General features: G+C 39.6%; 1 protein-coding gene across 1 annotated transcript; it reads left to right on the top strand.

The window, feature by feature from the left end:
- The first annotated feature begins 1776 nt into the window (after positions 1-1776).
- pinx1 (PIN2 (TERF1) interacting telomerase inhibitor 1) lies at positions 1777-26317 on the top strand. The gene is made up of 7 exons (XM_053614241.1): positions 1777-1832; positions 2177-2286; positions 3035-3127; positions 3223-3304; positions 3708-3797; positions 9218-9300; positions 24651-26317. Exons 1-7 carry the CDS (start codon positions 1814-1816, stop codon positions 25371-25373), a joined length of 1200 nt encoding a protein of 399 aa, XP_053470216.1. The 5' UTR covers positions 1777-1813; the 3' UTR covers positions 25374-26317.
- The last annotated feature ends 485 nt before the right edge of the window (positions 26318-26802 follow it).

The following is a 26802-nucleotide window of genomic DNA, read 5'->3' as shown; positions in this document are numbered from 1 at the left end:
TTGTGTACAAAGATAAGCCAGAAGACTACTGGAAAAATTTTTGTGGATGGATGAGACCAAAATAGAACTTTGTGGTTTAAATGTGAAGCATTATGTTTGGAGAAAGGAAAACACTGCATTCCAGCATAAGAACCTTATCCTTATCTGTGAAACATGCTGGTGGTAGTATCATGGTTTGGGCCTGTTTTGCTGCATATGGGACAGGACGACTTGCCATCAGTGATGGAACAATGAATTCTGAATTATACCAGCGATTTCTAAAGGAAAAGGTCAGGACATCTGTCATGCAGCAAGACAATGACCCTAAACACACGAGTCATTCTAACAAAGAATGGTTACAGAAGCATAAAATGTAGTTAAAGAAGTTAATGTTTTGGAATTGCCAAGTCGAAGTCCTGAGCTTAATCCAATAGAAATGTTGTGGAAGGACCTGAAGCAAGCAGTTCATGTGAGGAAACCCACCAACATGCCAGAGTTGAAGCTGTTCTGTACCAAGGAATGGGAAAAAATTCCTCCAAGGTGATGTGCAGGACTGATCAACAGTTACAGAAACGTTTAGCTGCAGTTATTACTACACAAGGGGATATTGGATATTGGAACATTTTCCTCAATAAATAAATGACCAAGTATAATATTTTTGTCTCATTTGTTTAATTTGGTTCTCTTTATCTACTTTTAGTACTTGCAAATCTGATGATGTTTTAGGTTGTATTTATGCAGAAATATAGAAACTTCTAAGGGGTTTGAAAACATTCAAGCACCACTGTACATATAGAATACTTGCTCTAGACATTTAAAAGGCATTGTAAAGTATCTGATTGCAAAACCTCTCTTTAACAGTTAATTTGCAAAGACAGCACACAGCAGCCGTTTAATGGAATTGCTCCAAATGCTGACTGCTGATGGTGACATTTTGGTGACCTTTTAGTCATATTCTTCAGAGTCAGTGGGAGAGTGAGTGTAACAGCAGGTTTCAGTGAGCCATCAAAAATCCATTTTTATGTTGTTGTTTTCCATTTCTCTCAGGACACATGCTATGTCACAGCAGATGAACCTTTCAACCTTCATTTGACAAAGCGGTTTTGGCGGGGTTGTGGGCAATAAACTCATTTTCATATGTAATGTTGCAGGGTATAAAGAAAGCAAAATGCTTGTTTGATGAAACTGTATCCATATAAAAGGAACATTACTGCATACTCAACTTCTATCATCATTTCTGTGACATTGGAATGCACGTGTTATTTTGTGACACTGTTTTTTTTTTAAGGACTCAGCAGTTATATTTTAAAATTTGTACAGTCATAAATAAACCCTTTGTTCTTTACTGATTAAGATTTTCTTGAGACAAGGCAAACAACTCTTATCATTCCACATTTCTCTCTCCAGCCAACTGTAATGAGTACAGGACTCAAGGTTACAGCTAAAATATATTTGTAGTACCAGATTTAGATACAAAACTTGGCATGGCATCCTTTTTGGCTTTAGTTACAAGTGGTATGGAAAATGTACGGATGGACGGATACCCTAAATTGTGACCCTGAAATACACGAGACATGTAATGTACTAAAATGATACTTTTCCGCCATCTAGCGTTGAAAAGCTGGCAATAAATTAAAAACTCTAATAAGCCTGTCTAAATTATACAGAAACATGGAGTATTTTGTAAACAACATATTAAAAAAACATATTTCTGTAATTGCAGAAATGCTATATAGAAACACAAGCAAAATCTTCCAAAAAAAAAAAAATACTTCCAATCAGGCACATGAAAGACAGCCTCTCGGATTCGGCCCATGTGTAACAGAACCCCGAGATGTCCATGCTTGCTGAGCGTGAGTTCATAGTTTATTGTACATGTATTGTTAATATTATTTTAAATTATAATTATAGGGAATGTGTGTATGATGTACAGCGGCATTTGTGGCCTTATTTGTAATCCCCGAGTTTTCCTTTTTCTAACATTCTGCCAATGTGTTAGCATGTATGCTAACCGGTGGTATCTTTGCTCTCAAATTCTGCTTTCCTCACATCCTTCTTCTGAATCAGGGATTGTTTAATAGCGGGACATGGAGATTAAATGGAAACTGACTTTAGAATAAACTATAATAAAAGTCGTGCTGTCACACTCCGTAGTGATGAAACTGACGATGGTTTCTTGTCCTGTTGATTTGTTCAGCTCGTCGAAAGCAGAAGTGGTCTGTGGACCCGAGGAACAGCACGTGGAGCAGTGATGACTCCAAGTTCGGGCAGAAGATGCTGGAACGAATGGGCTGGTCTAAAGGGAAGGTAATTAAACTGGTGCATCTGAAATCCGATTTATACCACACAGCTGTTGAGTTTTTCATTCAGGTGATTAATTTCCTATAACAGCAGCTCTGACTGTAGTGTCAGTGTTCTGATTAGCTAGTCAGGGTGTTTGCACATGCGCACTTCGCTTTTGCAAGCCCATATATTTACAATGTTGGAGAGGTTGTTCTGATCCTCCATGCTGGGGGGAAAAAACCCAGTAGAAACTCTCATAGTATTTGTAATGGTTATAATGGGAATTGCATTGGTTTTAATAAACTGTAATGGTCTTTGTGGGTCTCTACTGGTAATCTGGCCTTCTATTCATAGCATGTTATATCTAGTGGATACCATTAAGGACTGGTAATGGTTTTAATGCTTAGCTAATGGTTTGTAATAGTATTTGTACCAGAGGATGGTGAGGGAATGACTGTTTATAGCTGCTGTAGTGCAAGTAATAACAGAATGAATCTGTCTCAGACAAAACATACATTTTATTAAATAAACGCTTAAAAAAGCATTACGGTTTAGAGGTCGACAGATTTTACCGATAACTAAGTCGGGCGGTACCTGCGGATAAACCAATTAAGTTTTGAAAATTGATACTGAACGAAAACATAACACTCAAAGTAAAATATTGCTGAACTTTATGACAAAAATAACAATACTGACTGTACCATGAAAATGTACTGTACTTTTCATAAACTCACATATATATACACTTGCTTACTTACTCACTCACTCTTAGGGTCTTGGCAAAAGTGAGCAGGGTGCTACAGAGCATATCAAGGTTAAAGTGAAGAACAACAGTTTGGGTTTAGGCACCTCAATCAACCACGAGGTGAGAGCTTGCACTGATCTTCTGTACCTTTTCATTCTATTACTTTATTTAATCATTTGAACTACTGAATCATTACAATTGGTGTGATTGTGCAGGATAACTGGATTGCTCATCAGGACGATTTTAATCAGCTTCTTGCCGAACTGAACAACTGCCATGGGCAGAACAGCACTGAAGGTAACACATGCTTGCTAATTTGTTGTAATGTATTAAGGGTTGGTCTGATTCTAGTGCTTAATGGCAGTTAAAATAAATGAATAATTAAGGCTTTATGATTAACAGTGTTTAACATTTACCACACAGTTTTCCTTTTTCTTTTTAAATACCACTTGATGGTGCTATTGTATGACAGGACACAGCGGACAAGCTCAACTGTCAAACGGCAGTTTGCTGTTACTACACTCCTGCATAACTTCTGGAACGATTTAGTTAATAAACCCTCTTTTAATACCATGTGATTTCTGTCTGCTTTAAGAGTTTCAGAGCTGGACAGTGCAATGAACAGTGCATTTATTTCCTGTGACCATCAAGATTTGATGTTGATCGCAGCTTATTCTTGAATTCTGCTGTGTGTGTGCAGAGCCGTCCCCAGAACAGACACAAGGTTTCAGCTTGGAGGAGAAATCCAAGACGTCTAAAAAAAGGGTCCATTACATGAAGTTCACCAAAGGTAACACCGAGTCTGTGCTGCATAAGCGAACTCTCATGATCTGTTCAGCTCAAAATGACCTGACTGAAAGTCCAGCATGCGTAATAATACAAATGAAGCTGTACATGTTTGATTCAGTTTATGATGAAACTGAAGCCTTTTTAAGAATTCTGTTTCTATTATACGGATGATGTTCAGGATCATTTGAGTTGAGAGTAACAAAGGTGAAATATTTGGTGAAAATGACAGACATTACTGTTCTGTTACTGTTCAAAGGAAACAAAAACCATTTTAGTTGCGATCACGTTTTCTAAATATCTTAATAACACTCCGCAGTCATGGGAAAGTGTTTTGGGGCTCCATTTGTATCACGTATATTTAATTTAAAAATTGAGTTTAAAATAGATGTTAAAATGGGATTGTTTAATACACAAACAACACAGGGTTAAATTGGGGTTCTAGCTTTCCTGACTTTTGCGCATATGTATAGTGGCCTGAGAAATCCAGCCAGATGTCGCTGTGGGTGAATTCTGAATAACGGACCAAAAATAAAATCTTTGAGCAAAATGATTTTTTTTTTTTTTTTTGTCAATAGTATATTTTAGTATGCATTTTACATAAACTACAGGGTGTCTCAGAAGACTCTGTATATCGGGGAAATGAACACTTTCTAGCAAAACATTCTCTACATGATGTCATTTCTTTGTAAACACACAGAGTCGTCTCTCCCAACTTTAGCTCACAGTTTGGCAACAGTGTCGTGTGTGTGATGTGCTTGCCATGTTTCCTGTTAAAGTCCATCGCAACCTTGCGACAGCTTCCCGATCCAGCCATTAGAATGATTTCAGTACGGTCTTCTTTTCTCAAAGGCGTTCTCAAAGGCTATCTGGAAAAAAATATATATAATATGAACTGAGTATGAAACATTAATAAATATAAATGAAAAAGAAAAAAAAAATATATATATATATATATATATATATATATATATATATATATATAAATAAAACTAAGTATGAAACATTTTGGAAGACATTTTGATAAAGTGTTCATTTCCCCTGAGTATGAAGACTTTTGGAACACACTGTATGTGGAAATGTTTTAGTCTACTTTCTAACCTTGCCTTGGCATCAAGTCAGTTTATCATTGTTAAATTCATTCAGTGTTCTTAAAGATGTCTCAAATCTGGCAGCGCGATTACCTGACACAGTGAACGTCACTTGATGAAGTTGCTTGATGGCTATGTGGCATTGTGAAATGGACATAAGTGTAATAAGTTCAGTTTGAAATCAGCGCTTCCACATTCTGTACAGATGAAAGTGGTTTAAATGACCTGTTAACAAGAAATATAGGCAAGAGACCTGACTGAATGATTTAGTGGTTATTTAACCATCGATGTTGATGAGGACAGAGAGTGAAGAGATGACGACGAAGCTCATGATGAATGACTTTTCCTGCAGACATTGAGACATACTGATGTGGATGAGGTGATAATCACTCACTTCCCCATTGATGAATTGTAATTCTTGGCAGTAATGTTGTTTTTTCATTAGTGGATTGTGTTACAAATGTTCTAAGAGGTCGGTGGATTTCTCAGTGGTATTGGAACTTCTGGTTGAGATACATGCAATAGGGAAACATATTTGAGGTTCGGAGAAACCTGTTTTCCCAGAGTGATATAGAAGAAAATGTTCAAAAGGTTTTCACATGCTGCCACACACATACTGTTAGTTTATGGTCACATATGTTGTACTGTATGTTATTAATCAACTTATCTGTGTTCATAGATACTCTAAACCTTGACTAGGCTCATGCGTACCCTTTACTTGTTTGTGCAATAAATGCCTGTGTATTTATTAGCATGTTCCTCAGATGTTAACCTCTTTTATCCCTTGCTGCCTTTGGCAGGAGTAGCAGCAGTGCTCATGGGTCAGTGCTGCAATAGATCAGCCTGCCGGGACACTGAGGTCAACTTAACCAGGGAGGGACTTAAACCCACCTGCGCAATTAGCTTTGGAACGTGCCAGGACTTTCCCGACTTCACCAGCTTCACTTGCAAAGCACTAAATCTTTGCTTATTTTTGACTGCATGAATCTGACGTTAAATCCGTAACGTTCAAAGCCTCCAGGGGTCTGTAACCAGAAAAGACTGACCTTGTCAGTGGTCATGCTTATGTTTTTGATGAGAAACCAAAATCCCCCCTCTCAGCTTGATGTTTTTTAAAAATGCCAGGAATGTGGATGAAAGGTCTCTCATCTTTTATCGCCCACAAGTCACCGTTGCACACAGCTTAAAAGCACGACTTCCTGTTTCCTGTGAAGAGCACTGGCTGATGCATTTGCGGCTCAAAATGGCCTCAATCAGTGCCTAATGAGCGTCACAGATAACAGCGAGCCTGGGAGCATGCTGCCGTCGTCGTGATTTCAGGCACTTTATTTAGCCTTGAGACAGACGTCTGTTGTCCTTACAGACAGGATGAGAGTGGATGTTCTCAAAGGTAGATCACTTATAAGACTACATGTCCTTAGGCAAACCTTATTCCTGAGCTTCAGGCTTGGGACAAACTCGCTGAACTCTGGGCATCTTAACTGTTCGTGGTCATGGAGTGGAAACTTTTCTCGCAGTACACGTTCAGTGCGTTTTTGAAGGTTAAAGAGCATTGATGAGTTTAATAAACAAAGTAATGGGTCTATTTTTCAATGCATAACTGATGCACGTTGAGGACGTTTACCCCCCTGAAAGAGCTAATGCTCAGGTTTCAAATGCATTCCTTGTTATTGGATTTGGGTGCGATCATTTTTCTGTTGCCTTCGTTGCCCCCGTCTCTCATGACATGATGTCACACCTCTTCCTGCTGTTGGGATTAAAACTACATAACAGAACCAGAACTTCAGCTTTTTGCGTCCTGGTTACCATCGATGCGAATGTGGTTCCCTAGCAATCAATTTCTAACATTAAACTGAACTGACTGGCTAATAGCTATGTTTTTTTTGTTTGTTTTTTTTGAGTTAGTGTCCACTGCTTTAAGCGTTAAAGCAATCATATCCTTGAGCAACGTTATTTTGTCATCAGATTTCACTCTTTGGATGGGCACAAGGATAATGTCCAAGTCTCCAGGCACGGTTTTGGTTGCAGTGTGTTGGGTATTGTCAGGTCAGGGATTTAGCAAAGATAAACCTGTTACATATGTAGGCAGGCAGTATTCAGCAGGTGCTTATGCGGTGCTATAGTTGCTGAGGCTTAGTGCTCTTCTGCAATGTGTAGACATGTTTTGGTTCGGCAGAAATAGGAACATAAAGCAGGAGGAGCATTAATCTCTTCTCCCACCATTCTGAGTAAACCCAGAGCAATTTACAGATGGCAGTCAGAGCTGAATTTGAGTCATGATGTGAAAAGAAATGTAGGGATGCTCCAATCAGGATTTTTGCAGCCGATACTGATTACCGATTTCTTGTCATCATGATCGGCCGATCCCGATCGTTCGAGCTTTATATAAGTGATGTGTAAGCTGTCTGTTGACCATCACTGTTAACCTTTTTGTTCTTCCAGATAAAGTAATACCACAGATGTTTCCTTGGTTGTATTAATTACAGTAATGTTGTAGATTATTGTTTTAATTGAGAATCAAATAAATAAGCCCAACAAATATTCATTTTCCAATGAACATTTTAATAGGCCTTTAAAAATACACGGCAAATGGCGAATTTTTCATTGTTTCTTGAGACCTCGTAATAATCCCACAACGGTGATGACATGACTGCAGCGCTAAAGCTTAACCTCATCATGTGTTTTATGTCCTCGCATGTTTTACGTCATCAAATTCCGATCGGTTCAAATTTAGAGACTACTGATTGAGTCATAGAATTCTACCGATTGGCGGCTGATCGATCGGAGCATCCCTAAAAAAAATGTATCTAATCGCTAAATGTTAAGAATAAGAAGCAGGTGATTATTGCAAGCAACCTTCATCATGTTTGTCATACCCTGCTCCATTTGGATCTCTTGCAGGTGATGTATTCCAGCTCTGGGGAAAGGCACTGGCATCTCCACTGCTCACCAAAGGCACTAGCAGTGTAAACCAGTAACCCAGATTTAATTGGCCGTCCATTTATCAAGAGATCTGGGAGTTTTTGATGCACGCTGAACTACAGCACTTTATCATCCATGTGACTGAGTAGGCCAATCCATTACAGAGTAGATGCATAAAGCAGTTTTGGACTGTTAGCCAAATAATTGGCCTGATTTCGTGTTTTTCTTTTTTCTTTATCCCCCTCAAAAGGCTTAGTAAGTGTTCATCATATGTGGCAAATGTTATTTATGTTGACTGCTCTTTCAGTTAAAGAAACGCCCCTCGTTTTACAACGATCGTTTTCTGTCAGTTCAAGAATGCACCACACGTGCAAAAGAAAAGATTTGTCTTTCAGAAAGTCTTTTCTTTGATATGTGAGAGCGAAGCCCAGATAATATCTTGGTGTCTTTTGAGGCACGCAATTAGATTGTTGGTTGTCAGATTAGCGAGTCCATCCTAAAAGGCTTGTGCGATTTGCTAATCTGGTTCAGCATTCACCACCAACTCAACTGTGCCCACATCATAGCATCATAGGACGTTGATTACCAACACACTAGACAGTGTGGGTTTTGGTGTGTTAATGGAGGTCAGTGGAAAATGTAAAGAGTTCATTTTTGGGCTTTATTTGATTTGTTTGAGCTTGGACTTTTTGTTTAGCTTGCTTACAGGATAACTTGGTTACAGGGAGGCAAGGTCTCGCCTTTGAAAGGCAGAGAGCAAAAGCGCTTAGAGCAATAAATAACGCAGTCTTATCAGGAGCTGCTTTAAGGAAGAGGATGCAGCTGGACGAACAGGCCTGCAGGCCGAGACGGGCGCCTGCACTCTCCTGGAGCCTTTGAGCTGCTGGATAGCGGGAGGCGCGAGGCGGGGGCCGCCCAAGCACCGTTTGTTTTTCTTCGTCCGTTCCATCCTCTGTGACCACGTAGCTCGCCCTCTTTTGCCTTTAAAACCTTTCCTCTCGGCAGGAGTTCAAAACTGTCCCGCGACCCTTATCCATTTAAATCAATAATTTACACAGTCGAACCTCCTTTAAAAAAATACTCATTTGTCAACAGTGTCCAGACAGAGACGTTTTCTTTTTATGTTGCAGAAAGCTCATGATGTCTATGATAAACAAAAGACTTTTAAGTAGAAGAAGTTGTTTTGTTCTGCAACAACTGCCACCAGTGTTTTCCATGCCCACCTCAGGATGCTTTTTCACGAAAGCTAATCAGTCGGGTTGCATCAAAGCACAATGAAAGCAAAGCCCCGTATTTAAAATTAGCAATGGATAAAAGCATTAAAAAAGCGTGATGACCTACAGATACTATTGTAAAATTATAACATCAGCATTCCACAAATATCAATCCTTTTTCAACCTTTTCCTCATAGGGAAGGATCTGTCCAGTCGCAGTGAAACAGACCTCGCTTGCATCTTCGGTAAAAGAGCCAAACAGATGAGAAATCAGGATGAGGTAAGATAATCATGTCTCGTTGATTCATTTATCAGAAAATAAGCTTTTATGTATGTTGTGTCTAGCAAGAGTCCCAGCCCTAAACGTTTCTCCTGTGGAAACAGTGATTTGAGAGATGTAAAAGTCAAACTTTTGGTCACAACCTCAAACATGAATGATTGTTGGGCAATATTCCTGATACCTGTTCACTCCAATTTAGTGTCCCCGTAAGCACAGCTGACCTGCTCTGGGTGATGAGTTGCTTGCGGCAGGCCATGAGCTGATTATTAGCCATGTCATGGCGTACAGTTCAGGGGAAAGTGCAGAAATCCCATTAACGGATTAACATCCCCACTCTCTGTTCCACCTCCTCCAGCACGGTCACATCAGGTACACTACTGCAGTCAGCATGTGACTGAGCACCATCACCGAGAACATGTTGGCGGCTGTCCTACAGGGCACAGGAAGTGATGAAATGAACAAAAAAAATCTTTTCTAAGAACTCCTTATAAATCCCTGGGTTGTTAGTTTGAAGTTGGGAGGATTAAGTTGTTTCGGGGCTTACAAAGACTTTTCGAGTTAACTTGGTGTGTTGTTGCTGCTTTTGCACGTAACCAGTAGAGGTCCTTCTGTAGAGGATGATGTATGACCTGATCACGTATTATGAACATGTCAGCATGTTTACCCTTTAGTTTTAGCATGAACCTTTTAATAATGGTGTGAATATTTTTCCTTGTGGTTTTTAATTCTTAGTTTATTTCTTCATTTGGCTTTAAATATACAGCTCCTGCAGTTGGCAGTTGAAAGAAAAAAAAAAGAAGACGACTATTGATCTCTCAGGTTGACCTGTGACCTCGTCTGTTTTGAGATCTGCAGAGGAAAAATATAAAACATTGCCCAAACATATGGCAGTAAAATTGGGTAATCTTTTTAGCTTGCTGTATATTACGTCCATTCTTTGGATATGCATGTTTAGATTAGGTTATTTCCATTTCCTTCATTAATTTTCATTAAAGGGGTGGGTGATATGGCAAAAATATCATATCGCGATGCTTAAAGGCATTTCTACCATGTATGTATTGCAATATACAGGTTTGCTCACAAACTGCCAGCAGTACATTAATGATGCATTTTTCAAGAATGCAAAAGTTCGATGATACTTTATATACTGTTTATAATTTTTTCTTATATTTACGACAGCATTTTTAGTTATAAAAAATAAACATTTAATACTGAAAAGGATAGAAAACAAATTTTACAATTTTAAAGATTAGCTGAAAACACCACATCAGCAGCTTCCGGTCAGTTTGTAATTTTCTTTATTTAAAAAAAAAAGATATCACCATATCCACAGTAGCTCAGGAACGCATAATGTGCCATAATTTCTTCATATCAATATTATATCGTCATCTGGCTCAGTCCTACTTTGTCATAAGAAAAGGCTGTGGATTTTTCACCGAAGCACATCTGATAGTCCTTTGTGCATGAATAATTCCTTCTCCTCACCCAGCAGGTGACACACAATGGCCAGCGTTCCTGCTTTGCCCAAAATTGGAGATGTTGGCAGTGTGTTATTTTTTCCCCCAGCAATCGTTTTGTTCTGGTTTGCTATTGTGCTGGTCAGGAGGGACTTCATTGACCAGATCGAAAACCAATCTGAACATGGGCACAATGGCATCCCATGAGACTTTGCTGCAAGGGCTGGTCACAAGCCCGGGAAAAGAGCGACCAGTTAGGCCTGTTGAGGAAGTAGTGTGGGTGTGTGTGTGTGTGTGTGGGGGTGTGTGCGCGCATTCATGTGTAAACGCACAAAGTACTAGATGCATTCAGGACACACAAGGATGTTTTTATACAGTGGCTACAGTACACAGGAACTCTATCATTTTTATGACTAACTTCACAGCTAGTAGTGACGTATTGTTGAGCGGGAAAAGCTTCTTGAGGTCGTGAGTCATATTTTTGGCCAGTCTATCTTCTCTGATGTCACGTTTCGCTGATAACACGTATACCATCATGTTTATGCCTCTTGTCGAACCTCCGATGCCAAAGCAGTCCTAGAGCTGAGGACTTCTTTCCATTCTTGGTGAAGTTGATGGGACTGCGAGCTGACTGTGGGATCGCTTGGTCCTGGTCTTGGCAGCGATTTGTCCCACCTCTTGCACCAGGGGTTTTCCTTCTTCATTCAGCTTCCTGCCAGGTCCTTATCTCGTTTCACAATGCTCCCTGACAAACACACATACCACGCACACGTACGCACTCACAAAAGGCTGTCCCAGCACACCCCTGCTCACCGGATACCCCTTTACCGTACTTCGCTGAGCCTGTGGGGAAAGGAGCAGTGTGTACCTCAAGGGTCCCGTACATTGCTTCTGTGTCAAGTCAGTATTGACTTTAATGATGCATAAGGGCATTTCCTCATGATTTCAGAAGAAGTAGCAGGTCATGTAGCCTTTTGGATTCTCCTAATCATGCTTCCCCGAGTACAACTTGAACCACAGCGGGCATCTCTATCATGAGCATTCATTTTTAAGGACAAGCTGAAAATAAACCTGATGTTTTTTTACCTTGTTGGATCATTGTGCACAATATGGCTGATCAATATGAAGATGTTATACTATCACTGTCACAACACACTTCTCTGAGAGATCACAGTATATTTATTAAACAGTATATTTATTATATTTTTTAAACAGTTATATACATTAACAGTTACTTTGGATGCAGCTGATTTCATGGTAAAAATTTTGTATTGCGTTTTTAAATTCAATCAAATTAAATGATTTCATTATTTTTCTCCTTTTCATTTTTAAATCATTTATTTTGTATTTATTAGTATGCATCATCGAACAATTTTTTCAGAGGTATTTTTCAACCCTGATTATTTGCTGACAGTTTGTTAGTGAACCTGTATACTATTCAATTCAATTCAGTCTTATTTGTAGAACGCTTTTAACGATGAACATTGTCCCAAAGCAGCTTTACAGAAATATATCCATTTAAACGTTTGAATTTATCCCGATCTACTACACAGGTACATATCTTTAGTCGTAAAAAATGTCTTCAAGTATTCTCCTAATGCAAAACCCATCGCTATCTTGTTTTTCTCTGATCTTCAGTTTTTGAGTTCATTGTGCATGGACTGGAGGAGGGAATATAATATTAACCAATGTCATATCACAGCATCATCATTATCGTTCACGCTTTCTTATCTTTACTCCCTGTAATCATCACATAAAGACACTCGGCTCTCTCACTTGAAAATGTGTCAAGTTACAGAAGGAAAATATTTTATGAAGTGTTTTATTGTATATTTTCTTATTTACTCATAGCAGTGGAATCACCAGCCTTCCAGAAAGGCCACTTTAATAGAGACACCTGCTCATTCATGCAGTTATCCAATCAGCCAGTCAAGTGGCAGCAGCGTAATGCATACAGTGGCTACAGTTGGCACAGGCTCACTAAAACTGGACCATTGAAAATGTATTTAAATTATTATTTTTTAAAAAGCTAGGCAATGTATAGGTGAGCCTGTGTCCACTGTAGCCTCAGATTACTGTTCTTGGCTGCCAGGAGTGGAACCTGATGTGGTTTTCTGCTGTTGTAGCCCATCCAAGTTACAGTGGGCATGTTGCATCTTACATAAGGGGGAAAAATGTATATTATTACTAATTTTGCACCTATCTGGTAGAAAAAATAAGCTTTATCAGCTTATATAGTTACATACAGACATTTTTATTTTCATAATCGCCAAATTAAACTATGTGCTGTAAAAGAAAAGTCAGTTTTGATCAAACTTAGAAGATCCGACTAAAGATTCTCTCTGTGGCTGCAATGCCAGAATAAAGGAAACCTCTAGATCTTTGAATAGAGCTTTTAGCTATGGACCCATAAGGATTAATCTGCAGGTTACTTCTCACACTTTGTTTACCCAAAAAATGTGTCCCGGGGTAAAGTGACACTTACTTTACCTCACAGTTACTTTACCTCGGAAAAGTACTTTTACCTTTCTTTTACCTGCTTTACCTCGGAAAAGTACTTTTACCTTACTTTTACCTTTCTTTTACCTGCTTTACCTCGAAAAAGTACTTTTACCTTTCTTTTACCTGCTTTACCTCGGAAAAGTACTTTGACTTTTTTTTGCTCATATTCTCTGTAAATCCGTTCATGAGGACACATGTAGTTTGGATCATTCTTTGATTGTCAAACCAAAAAAATTGGCAAATTTGTGAGATTTACCTACCACTTCTTCAAACAGACTCTAACTTTGGAATAAATTTTAAAGATGTGACACTGTAAAAAATTTCTTTCACACCTTTCAAAAGTTTGTGCTTTTTTTTTTGCGCATATTAACGGAAAGCTTGTGGCCAGTAAAGTGTCGAGCTTAGCTTTAGGGATTTTTATGTTTTTTTTATTTTGGACATTTTGGGGGGTTTTTTTGGAGGGAGCTGAACAGCATTTTTTCCCCCCTCTTATTTTTTTTATGGTGGAGAATACATATTTTTTTGCTATTGCACAGCATAGGGATTTGAACATTTCACACTAGGGGTCTCTGCTCATCTCGGTAAGACACTTGGCAATGATGAATGGTCTGTGTATTTGAAGCGAAGCAAGTTGATGGTTTTTGAAACAGTCATTGTTTGTGAGGATGTTTATGGGAATAAACATTGAGTTACAGATAAAGGCGGTGTGAATGAGCAGGGAGCACTAGCAGCTACTCTTTCCATTTTCAATCTTTTTAACCATGTTTCTTTCTTCGATTCTCTTCAAGTCTCTCTCTCCCTCTCCCTCCCCCTTGGGGGGTTTAGTTAGGCTGCAGCATGGGGTGTAGAGATGTAGGAGTGGGTTTGATTTATCTCACAGCCCTCTCGCACCCCCTCCACTCCAGCAGGCCTGAAAGAAAGAGCCGAGTTTGCTTGAACGTGGTGCGGTTAGCCAAGCCCCAGCATTAGCTGAAATAAAACCCTACTGCCGCTGGTGAAAAATGTCCTGTGATTGGCTAATTAATCAGTCAAAAGGAGAGCGTTGCGGCCTGTGACTTGAGGGACCCTAGCGGGCGACCGCTGAGGGCCTGCTGATAAATGGACTCCCGCCTGCTTCATACATCAACCAAACTTAGTCATTTTTTACCACTGCTGCGTGCGTCAAAGCTGGATCACCGAGGCCTACACTTTTGGCTTCTTTTTTTCTTCTCCCCTGCAAATTCATCTGTTTGCAGAATTTTTTTGTCACTTTATTTGTGTATATAAAATAGTTGTCTGGCTTATAAGGTAACTTAGTGTGAAGGCTTGTTGATTTTTAAGAAAACTGGTCAAATATCATTTAATTTCTTGAACATTTATTGAGGGTGCTTATAATAATAATAATAATTAAGAAAAAAAGATTTGCACACTTGCTATCACATCTACAATAGTGAGACCATGTTTGGATTAAGTTAATGATGCGAGTTATTTAGCCTGTTGATGTCTTTTTGTTTATTTCAAATTGTGTGTTTGGCCACCTGTTGCTGGTATCCAGATAAAAGCTGATGTACAGGTGCACTGTTTGCATGCCTAAGCCGTGTTTAAGATTTTTTTTCCCCATTACGTTGGGGAGGATGCGTATTAACACTGGGTTAGCTGATGCTGATTCATTGAGACTCTTATTTATTTATATATTTATTTTTGTATTCCTGATATACTCTAAACCATTGCCTCTAATACAGCTTGATGTGCTTCATTTAAATGTAGGACTTCTTCATGTTTGGCTGTACCTGGCCTTCCCACTGGCTTTCTTTTGAGTCAGTTTGATATCTCCATTGAGCTTGTTTCCAGGGGTTTGCGTAACCCTTGGCGACCTCTCTCACTCCCACACCAATGCTGACACAAAGCAGCAGGACCAGCGGGTGGCACCTGTATCCCCTCATGGTCCACCCACGCCCGTCTTCTTGAAGAATCGTCCAACAACTCACTCGTCCATTCCCCTGATGCAGCTGCATCCCCAAATGAGGAGCGATCGCGTCAGCATGGCCGCTTGGCAGATGTGGCAAAGCGATGAGGAGCAGCAGCATCACAGGATGCTAGAGGGATTTCCACTGAGTGTTTGCTGATGAGGCTAAACTTTAAACCCATGCTGCTCCCATCACCAAAGCCCCATCACAAAGCTGTGTAGAAAATTTCCTAGAACTGCCTGATTTTTGATGAAATGGGAATCTTGACAGGGTTGTGTTTTTTGGTGTAGAATTGAGAGTACGATTCTCACTTATGATTCTTTGATCAAATTTGTACGGCTTCTTTTTTTAAATCAGAATTTAGGTATATTAGCATATTAAGAATACAGCGTGTCCTCCCATTGTTAAAAGAAACCAGAAATATAAGCAGCTTAAATAATTGTTGGAATGTTTCTTTTCTGAAAAACAGTCTCTATAAACATGCTCTATGCTTAATGTGTCGCTGGTACGTGCCGCCATGACTCACTCGGCCCATTCACCTTTTCACACATTTTGTTTAGTAATTAAAATTGAGTACATAATATTTAATATTTTTAGGACAAATTTATTCCTTCTCAATATGAGCAGGCATTTGGATCAATTTAAAATGCATTCGCATCTGTTCCACGACGTTTCTCCTCTTTGTCTTCTGTAGACTTGCCTCGCTTTCAGGAGTGTGCGTGAGGTCACGTGGTACCTGGTCTACGGCCACTGGATTGGTTACAGTGAATCACAGGAGAACAGTGACGCTGCAGAATTAACATTAACGTTTCTCGAATCAGATTGCATTGAGAAACAAATGAGTTTGCAAAGATTTTTGTGCAGCCCTAAAATATCAAATATTTCAGATATTACTTAAATATCTGATGTCATGCCGGCATATTTTTTAAAATTTTGATGGATTTTATACTTTTTATTTATTACCATTTCCCCACACATAGATTTCTTTCTCCCAGCTCCTGACACACTCAAGACAGTGTTCATTGACCATTTGGTAAAAGAGAGCAAAATTATGGACCGTTTGTCATCTCTTTGCTTGAAATTTGTTCAAGAGATTTGTTCCCCTTGGCAGTGATTTCCTGAAGTTTTGCTCAGTTGCTCATAAACACTGAACAGTATCAAAAGTGAAAGTGTTGGTAGCTTAATTTTCAGTTTACTGCTTTCTTATTTGGCTCATTTATAATTAGTTTTTTTCAGGAATTAGGAGAATAAATGCTACTTTTTTCCCTCTGTATATAGTGTTTTATATGTAAATTAAACAATGTATTTAATGCCAGCATCAAAAGATAGGTTTAGCAGAAACAGATGCCCGTTCAGTTATGTGCCACTTGGCCTTATTGTGCGCTGATGAGAAGACACTAAGGCAAACGTGCACAACCATGTGAGTCGGCACATTCAGCTATTGCTGTCTGACCGCTTAACCTCAAACACTGTGTTTTGTTTGAAGTCAGGGAGCGTTAATTCATATCCGATAACATCTAATTGCCTTAAACAAAAGTGTGGCCTCCCTCGTGACTGTTGACAGGGCTCTGTTTCTGCCACCATGGAATAATAGAGCAACAAGCCAAACTGACAACAGTCCTGTCCTCGCTTTCCCTCCTCTCCATGCCCCTGAAACCCCCTCCTCCTCCACCGACGGCTCATTCTGTGGCTGTCTGGCTGTGCCAATCTGTTGACACGTACAGATTAGTGCTGCTGTGGAGGGAAACAAAAGGCAGTACGCGGTAACAGGAATAGCCGTGTGGTGCGGTAGCTGCATGCCTGGGCAGGACTGCCCTGGCAGGGTGATTACAGCACAGCGGAGGAAGCTAACTGCCTGCCACTCCTCCGAGCTACTGCTGTTCCGGAGGCCCTGGCTCATGTTTAATCACTGCCCTTTTTTAATCGAATAAATCACAGCAGCGTGGAGAGTAAAACAGCACCTCCTCCATCTTTGGGCTGACACACCAGCTCCTTGGGGGGCATGGAAAAGGCAAGCACTTTACAATGTAAAGCAAGCAGAATTTAGTGATGATGCCCTATGCAGAGTGTTGTGGTCATTTGTTTCTGGTGGGAAGTTAATCCAGGCCTCGGGAGACACAGCTTTAGCTTTAAGCTCTTTTGTCTTGTTTTGCTCCCTTTTTATTACTTTATTTATTTGAACCTCTTTGGCTTAATTGGGTGCTAAAGATTTCAGCCTATTGAGTTTAATTAGGTGCTAAATATGTTCAGCCTAGTCTGTTTTAAGTGTTTTAATTCCAGGTTGTGTGAGATCAAATCTTTGCTATTTTTGTTTTTCAGCTGTGAGGAGGCTGTAGCTGAGCCCCGCGTTGGGAATCTTGTTCCTCTGTTGTCATTCCTCTGTCGTATAATGTCAAATTAAATCGCTTTCCATTCATTATTCTCACAATTGTTTCATGGCACCCTAGTGAGCTTGTCCAAGGTTATTCTCTTGTGTCATTTGAATTTTTTATTTATTCACATCCTTACGAAAGGGTGTGAAATTACGACGTAGGCAAGCTTTTCATACCACGTATATCTATGAACGTCAGTCACATGCCGTTTTCCTCTGTGGAGAAAATGTATATAGGATAAATACAGGAGTCGGATAAAGGAGTCAGTTGGTGCGTTCCAAATTATCATTTCAGGGTCATTTAGTATCTTGTAATATGAGGTGTTAAGGTCCCAATTAAGCCGGGCGAAGCTCTGTATTGCGTGGGCGCCACCTGTTTTGCTGTCCACCCACATGAGTGGTATGAAGGATGGCGCGCCAGCCTCTCCCTCCTCATCAGGGAGGGTAGTCTGGGTAATCTGGGGCCGATCCATACACCCAGACCACCACCAAATTTATAATACTGGCAGGACAATGAGAGCATGCTCACACAATCAGCCTCCTTCCCAATATTGCCCTGATAGTATCTATTGGCTTATGCCCATTATGGGCCAGTTTCAGGTTTATTTGGCGTACACCTAGTGCAACTCTCAGAGGACATAAATGCTCCCATATTTACTCCCTATAAAGCTCCTGATTGAGTGAACAGACCAGCTTGGGGAAGTAAAAAGCCTGTACAAACAGAGTGACACAGATGAGTTAAAAAGTCCATTTTTTGGATTTGAGAAAAGATCTCAAGAATACGGCCAAACACATTCGTCCTTTCAAAATGCCACCTTACCAATTACTGTGGCCTTTAATGTTTAAATTTAATAGAGCTAGTATTATGTGTAAAAAAAATAAATAAAAAATTCATATTCTCTCATCACATCACATCGATGCTTAGAATATACTTGTTTATTTCTTTTATTTTTTCAAAACATTTTTGAAGGTGCTTTGAAGAAACACCTTGCAACATGCATGCAGTCTAATCTAAAATATGAAGACTTCTCTTGACTTGGCGATACTCCCTCTCTTAAATATAGCACTGTATCTTTGCAGTAGTTCGCCACCATATGCAGTCTTTAGTCCCTGGACACTAGAAGTTCTCATTGCTGACACAGCATTTGCAATGCTAAACTAGCATAGTCTTTATGCAGCGAGGGATATTGCTTCTCGTTTATAAATTAGGGAGACTGTGACATAGCACGGAGTGGGTGATTTTTGTTGCCGTTTTCAGCAGCAAATTAGAGCACTGTAATACTGAATTTAGATGGTATTGTAAAAAAAAATGTAAAAAAAAAAAAAGGAGAAAGAAAACAGTCAGTTACTTTTCAACATAATAGCATTCTGCTTTGTCGCCTGGGTCTCTCTGCTGCTGTTTGTCAGCATCCGTGGCAAGCTCCATTTTTATTTTGTTAAATTTTTTTGAAGTTAGATTTTGTGAGGCCTTAAACAGATCTCAGCCCCATGTCTGTCCCAGATCCCTTTGCTTCTCTCTTGGGCCTGCCTGCTCCTCCTCCTCCTCCTCAGAGCAGCATGTGCTTGGGGAGCGGTGAGCAGGAAAGAGCTAGTGGCTCGCACTACTGGGGCCTTATCTGAGTGCTGCACACAGTCTAGAGAACGCATCCTCTTCCTGGGGCCTCCCTGTTGCCAAAAGGAGCGTCAAGGAGAGGGAAAGGGAGGAGAAACGGAGAGAAAGGACGAGACGGAGTGGAGGGAGTTTAAAAAGGAGAAGCAGATGGCTTTTTTCCCCCTTGTAGTTGTTTCTTTGTCAGCTGGGACCTCTTAGACACTTAAGCACAGTCATGTATGGTGGGCTTACACTGTCTGTATGTCAGCAATGCCTCTGTGTTTCTGCTTTTGTTTGTTTGTGCCAGACTCCCAGTGTGTGTATGTATCTATGTGTATGCCACAAGTCCCTGAAGGAATGCTACCAGCAGCACTTCTCTCGCCACATTAGAGAGATAAGGCTAATGGCGGTCCCCAAGCGGGCCCGAACGCCCAACCCCACACAGTTCTCCGATGAAGAGGATTTCCCTGCTCACTCCATCCCTCTTCTTCTGGCCTCTCTCCCTTTTTCCTCTTCCTCCCGAGAGTAATTTCACAGTTCAAACTCTTCAAATGGCCCCCAGACATTTCACCAAGCCCAATCACTTCACCACCACACTTGTTCACTTCTCTTGTACACAAACTGGGAATTATAGATTTTTCAGGAGAAAAAAAAAAAGTTCGAACTTTCTTTTAATGAATCTCAAACTGTGGTTTTTCCACTTTCTCTCTTACTGGACTACTTTTAAATATTTGCTAAGAAAAAAATATAAAGCAGCAGCTTTAAACTGAAATGACTCAAGGGTCTATGACTTCCATCCAGTTCCCATGCTGCTTATCCTACACAGGGTCGCCTGGGAGCCTGGAGCATATCCCAGGGAACACCCTGTGGGGGACACCCTGGACACGGTGCCAACCCATCGCAGGCAACGATCATACACACATTCACACACCCCATTCACACACTACAGACAGTTTTTTTTTTGGAAAATGGCAAAATTTGGACTGGCAGAGGAAACCAGAGTACCTGGAGGAAACCCCCAAAGCACAGGGAGAACATGGAAACTCTGTGCACACAGGGTGGGGGCGGGATTTGAACCCCCAAACCTGGAGGAGCGAGGCAAACGTGCTAACCACTAAGTCTGGGACTTGTATAATACCGTATTACAGGTTTTTCCATAGATCCTTTTTACATTATGATCTCGTGGGGACAGGTGATATGTCTGGAGATGAAAGTTTGAAAGTGAGAAAGTTGGCTTAAAGGTGTCCGGGGAAGTAAGAAGGGGCATAACCTCAGCTTTAAATGTCGAAAGCCAGTCCAACACCTTGCTTAGGCAGAGCTCAAATTACGGGGTGATTTGAAAGAGTTGCGATGGCCAACAGTGTCAACAACATATGGGCATCATGCATACGTTACCATGGGGTGGGCTTTAGAGAGGAAGTCTGTGGGAGTGCTATTACTTGCTGCACTCATTTTCACCTCAAAGTTTATTTCTTGATTTATTTATTTATTTAATTTAAGCTATAATGGCATGTGCCTTTAAATGATATACCATATAACCATTATCTGTAATAGATTTTCATTTAAATTATTCATACTCCCTCAGAGATATAGTATACGCATATAATGTTAAGAGAAGGCAGAGAAATAATGAAAACAAAGCATAAGAAAGGAAAACTGAAAGAAAGAAAAAAGTGAAAAAATCACAGTGAGGCAGTCTTTAGAGGGAAAGCCTGTGGGTATGGCGTTATGTGTTTTTATTTTTTCTCCAGATGGTAGAGATCACGGCTAGTCTAGAAAACTTTGTGCATCCAGAATGAGGTATGAGTTCAGGCTAGTTTTGAGCTAGCATAAATACAATACCACACATGAACGCCTTAGTATGTATTGTCTACTGAAATTAGTGCACATGCTTTAATCTGCTACAATCCATGTAGGAGTGCTAGTCTGTAAGGCGAGAGGAAGTGTTTCCATTTGTTACGTTTGTTGCTCTTTTTACAGTAGGAGCACATAAACAACCCTCCGCCCCCCAGGGTCCCTTGATGGGAGTTTTGAAAAATGCCGTTTTCATGGCTGCCTGTGACATAATGTAGAGCTCTGCTGTTGTTTAGCACAAGCTTCAGAGTGGGTATTCTTCACCCCAAATCATTATGCATTGAGCAGCCCATTAGCGAAATGAAGACGAATGGGGAAGAGGTGCTGCAGTGACTAAGTGTTGGCTGGATACAGTTTAATCTGAAGCGCACTCCTGTGGTCTCTTCAACATAGTCATTGTGTCTAGCGCTTTGTTGCCTGCTGTGATTCGGCGGCTTGTAGTGCTGCACAAAAAGAGTTCGCGCTTATACTACTGCCAGATCGCTGTTTTTATTTTTTCTTTAATAGAATGCTGACAGTTTTCAGGGTTGTCTCAAAATGTGACCTTTCTTAATTTTGGTCTTTAGAAACTGTATGTCAGAATACCATTAAGAAATACTAAATTAGCTAAAATTGTTCTCGTACAGGGGTACACAGTGACTTGGTAGTTCATATGTCTGCCTCACACCTCCGAGGTTGGGGCTTTGAATCCCGCTTCTCCCCTGTGTTCATGGATTTTGCATGTTCTCCCCGTGCCTCAAGGGTTTCCTCTGGGTACTCTGGTTTCCTCTCCCGGTCCAAAAATGTGTACTGTAGGCTGATTTCCAAATTGTCCATGGTATGTGAATGTGTGTGATTGTGCCCTGTGATGGGCTAGCACCCTGTCTTGGGTGTCCCCTGCCTTGTGCCCCGAGTTCCCTGGGGTAGGCTCCAGGCTCCCCGTGACCATATGTAGGATAAGTGGTACGGAAAATGGATGGATGGATATATGTTCTCGTACAATTATTATTTTTAATTTAAAAAAGATTATAAAGACTAAAGAACAAAATAGAGCAATCTCTTGGGAACCAGATCCTGTTAAGTTGGGGTATTTTATTTTCAAATAAACTAATTTTGTCTAAACTAACTTGTCATTACTATATATATATATATATATATATATATATATATATATATATATATATATATATATATATATATATATATTATATATATACACACACACATTCCAAAGATGAAAAATACCGTTCTATCAGTGTAAATTAGATTAGAGTCACAGATAATGCAGAGGAGGAACCAGATTCTCTAGTTTCCCATTTTCTTCCTCATTTCTCTTGTTTTGTACTTGAATTAACATGGTGAGGTTTTTCTTTTTCTTTCGTATTTAAACTCAGGATAGTAATGTCTTGCTAATACAGAAAAAATAGCTGATATAGTAGTGTTTTAATAGGTAATTAAAGGGTACTGGCATCATGTGGTATCACGTATATGTAACAAGCTATAGTTTGAATAGATCATAGTGTGAACAGAGGTCATTTACTTTTGTGTTTACTGATTATATCCAAAACATTTCGGGGGTTGCGTTGGGGTACCAAGGATAGATATTTGAGGTACAGCTTAGAATGTCACGCTCATCAGAGATACAGTCACCCTGTTGACTATAAGTTAAGGTTTAAGTTTTAATATGGACTAACTATTCTTATTCATTTTTTTTCTAAGCATGACATGTGATCAGTTTACAACGTCAAACCAGTCCTAGTAGCGAATGAACTTTTAATGCCCCTAAATTGTGCAGTACGTTCTTTGGGAGCGGTAATGCAGGCGTGTGTGAGACAGGTTAATCCTGTTGTTAACTGTCATGTCAGTTTGCATCTCTAGTTCTGCAAAACCCCGTGTTCTGTGTGAAAGGTAGTGTTTTGTGCATGTGTGGTTATGGGCAAGTTTGTCTTAAATTTCAACTTCATTTCTGCCTTAGCAGAAGACACTCGGGCGTCCCGATTAAAACATGCACAGAAGAGTGCATTAGAATAGTCCAGGCACGAGAAAACAGCAGGGCTTCTACATTGAGATGTGTGTGGTTTGTGGTCGAGTCTATGGTAGTATTTCTATGTGCCTAATAGAAACCATTAGGGTTCAAAATTGTATCTTGTAAAATCTACATAGACACTTCGTTGTCTTAACTTCTGATGAAACATTAGCGCTTGTTGGGTTTTAAATCTGCTTGTAATAAGATGCCATGTCTGAGTGTTTTCAGCACAACTGACAAAATGTTAGTATCACGGTCCTCATGATCTCTCTGTAAAAACAGATCTTGGATCATCATATTGCTTAACCCTGTGCTATTAGTATGACCACATGTTTCTACAAACACTAACTCTGCGTCCCAATTTGCCTACTTTGTACTTAAAGTCTTGTACCCTTTCTTTTTTTTTTTTGTGAAGAAAAAATACATACTTTTGAGTGTGTATTAAGAGCATTCAAGTACTGGGACGTACTAACACGTCGTGTAACAGAAGAAAACGTTGCCTAGTTACGCTCACCGTAAACAAACTCCTCATTACACTTCAGCTTTTCTTCATTATTCCTTATATCATTTATACTATATAATTTCATTTAATTTCATTTGATTTTATTTTTCCACATTTCATTTACAACTCTCGAAAATGCATACTTGAATTCGGCGAAGTAAAACTGTCACAAAACTTGTCCTCCCTCGTGCAAGGAGTTGTGGGCGATATTAGCTAAAAAGTGTCCACGGATCCACACTTCGAAAATCTACTGGAAATAGTAAACAATCCAGGTCCCTTTGGGATACTTGTTTCAATATCCTACGATTTAGGACACACTAATTCTAATCTCGGATACTATTTAGTGTGGACAGTAGGCCAATTGGGACGCAGGGCTAGTTTTAATGTCCGTGTAGCTACACAGGCTCAAGTCATTTCCCTGTGTAATCTCCACTGCAATGTGAATGCATAAAGAAGTGGGTTATAACTTTGTCCAGTTGCCCATTTCTGACATTTTGTTTAGTTTCCTGTTAGTTGAGGGAAATGCAAGAAGGGTGAATTATAACTTGTTGTGGAAAAAAGGTAGTGACAGGTAGTTTTTTTTTTTGTAGTTATCATCAGTGTAATACTGTGATCCCAATCAGCACGCTTAGATGAGGCAGGCCCACTATTAATCCTGAAGTCGTATCTCAACCGGTGCGAGGTGTGTGTGTGTGTGTGTGTGTATGTGTTTTGTTTGTTTGTTTTTAACATATATACACATCACCCCAAAACTCTTGAACAGTGTTCCAGAGAACATTAGGGTCACCAGTTTTATAGGTGTTTTAAAATTGCTTATTAATGAATTATTTTTAAAGGTCTTTGGTTTTTAATCTTGATAAGTATATATATATATATAATTTGCAGTAATTCTTATAGCTAATTCATTAATAACTGTAAATACTACTTTTTAAAAATTATTATTATTATTATTATTATTATTATTTATTATCTAAAGCGCATTGGGCTGAAAATGAAACGTGAGGTGTATATATAAATAAAGAATGTGCTTTATTGTTAAAGTGGTAAAAATTCTTGCATCAGATCCAGGAGAGCACCTATAACTTATGCTTAACTTGAGGATTTATTGAATTGTTTCCACAGGCAAGCAACAGTACCGATTCTCAGGAGGAGAACGAGCAGGACGGCGATGACAAGGATGGTCCATCAAACCCCGAGGTGGAACTCAACACAGTGACCAGTGCTCTGACCATGCAGGAATACTTTGCTCAGCGGATGGCACAATTAAAGAAAGGTCGCGCTGAGAACCAGTCCTCTGTTCCCATTCCTGAAACCAACGGTGACCTGCAATCCCAGTCAGCGACACCAAAATCCACAGAGGACTCTCCCAACACCAGCGACATGGAGGAAAAAGAAAAAAAAAGAAAGAAAAAAAATAGAAAGAATGACCAACACGGCGACGAGGAAAGGGTGGAAGAAACTGATGAAGCCCCAGTGACAGAAGAGATTACTGTTGTAGAGCAGGCTGACTCGGACAGCAAGACGAAGAAGAAGAAGAAAAAGAAGAAAGAGCGACAAGCTAGAGTGGAGGAGTGCTGTGTCCCAGCAGCAAAAGAAGACCCCACTGGGGATATACTGGCCCTTTCCACAGAGAAAAAGAAGAAAAGGAAAAACAAAGAAACGCCTACTCACACACCTACAGATTCAATTAACGAAGACGATAAAGCAGATAACGTCATAGACACTGAGGTTTTGGATAAAAAGCGAAAAAAGAGGAAGCGGAAAGAACAAGAGGAAGAGCAGACAGAAGTACTAGCAGAAATGAAATCCAAAAAGCACAAGAGAAGAAAGACAAATGACAATTAGGGAATTATACTTGATTGGGTTGAGGTGTGTCTGTAATTCAATAATAGGAACAGCAGCAATTGAGCTTTTTAAAAAAATTTTTTTTAGCTCATTCTGATTGTCTTATCATGGAAACCCATTTCTAAGCAAAACATCTAATCAATTGTATTAATCTATGTATTAGCGCATTTTTATTTCATCATTGCATATGAACATTAAGTTACACCATGTGGACAAACAGCGTCACTCATTGCAAGTCGCCTTAAATGTCTCAGTAATCCCAAATCTTATTCTCAAAAGAGAAATGCAACCCCTCTTAAAGGTTTTTTTTTTTTTAAATCATAAATCACTGCCTATGTCTTATTGAATGTCTATAGGCATATGGGAAGAGTGTCATATCAGTGCAGCGATCTGAATCAATTTTCAGTTTTCTTTGTTTTTAAAATAGTCCTGCATCCTCTTTCTTACTGTCATACTCTCCCTCTTCCTGGTGTGATGTATGAAGCTTCTGATGGATTGTAGCCCACACCTAAGTGTTTAAAAAACATACCTCACCCATGAAAAGCTGATGAGCAGTCAAATTAAAATGTAAGACTGGTGTTTTAAGTGGACATTTTTTCCGCTATGGACCGCACAAATGTGATGCTGAATTCAATCGTCTTTCCTTAATTTGACTTTCAAAATGTAGTTTCTTTGAATGATGTTGGTCAGTGATATTTATGTATTTACAGGCCCACTGTTTATAATGTCCAGGCCTTTAATTAGCTTAATATCTCTGATTTCACCAATGATGAAATAGGCCTATTTCACATGTCAGTGGATGTCCTGGGTCTAGGATTAATTCCCTGGTTGTCCCTCAGTGACTCACCTGGGTACTTATAAGATGAACTCTGCTATGCTATGGTGCTATGATTTTAAATTGTATGAATTTTACACATGGGCTAATAAAATGAAATGTCAACCAGTTTGCAAATTGTGCTGTGGAATTTATTTTGAAGTCTTATCATTTTAAAACGAACCAGCATGATCAGCAGTGCTGAACATGATTTCGTTCTCCTTGATAGATTGATGCTTCAGTAGAGAATGTTTGCATTTTGGATTGTTCATTGTGGTTATGAAGAGTTTTCACTGAGATAGTGTAGCAAGCATGTCAAATTATTTGCTTTATATAGTGCAGGATAATTATAAAGCCTTTCTGAAGTCTGATTACTGTCAAATGGTCAAGAAAATGTCTTATGATCCTAAAGCCATACCTGCTGGCTAACTAACTAATGATTATCCCAGTGGCAGCTCATCCATATCAGCTGTTCAACATACTGTATGTTAATCATGATGCTCATAAAGCCCACTTTCAAAACTTCATATATTTGAAATTCTGTTGGAATACTGAGGTAGGAGGGGCAAGGTGGCTTAGGGGTTAGCACGTTTGCCTCACACCTCCAGGGCTGGG

This window comes from Ictalurus furcatus, chromosome 25, assembly GCF_023375685.1.
Source record: "Ictalurus furcatus strain D&B chromosome 25, Billie_1.0, whole genome shotgun sequence".
Taxonomy (NCBI): domain Eukaryota; kingdom Metazoa; phylum Chordata; class Actinopteri; order Siluriformes; family Ictaluridae; genus Ictalurus; species Ictalurus furcatus.
This window is presented reverse-complemented; position numbering and strand designations above follow the sequence as displayed.

Excerpts from the sequence above, each read along its gene's own strand:
- pinx1 (XM_053614241.1), top strand. Across the intron at positions 3,128-3,222 it reads GCACCTCAATCAACCACGAG|GATAACTGGATTGCTCATCA; the intron begins GTGAGAGCTTGC and ends GTGATTGTGCAG. Across the intron at positions 9,301-24,650 it reads AGATGAGAAATCAGGATGAG|GCAAGCAACAGTACCGATTC; the intron begins GTAAGATAATCA and ends TTGTTTCCACAG.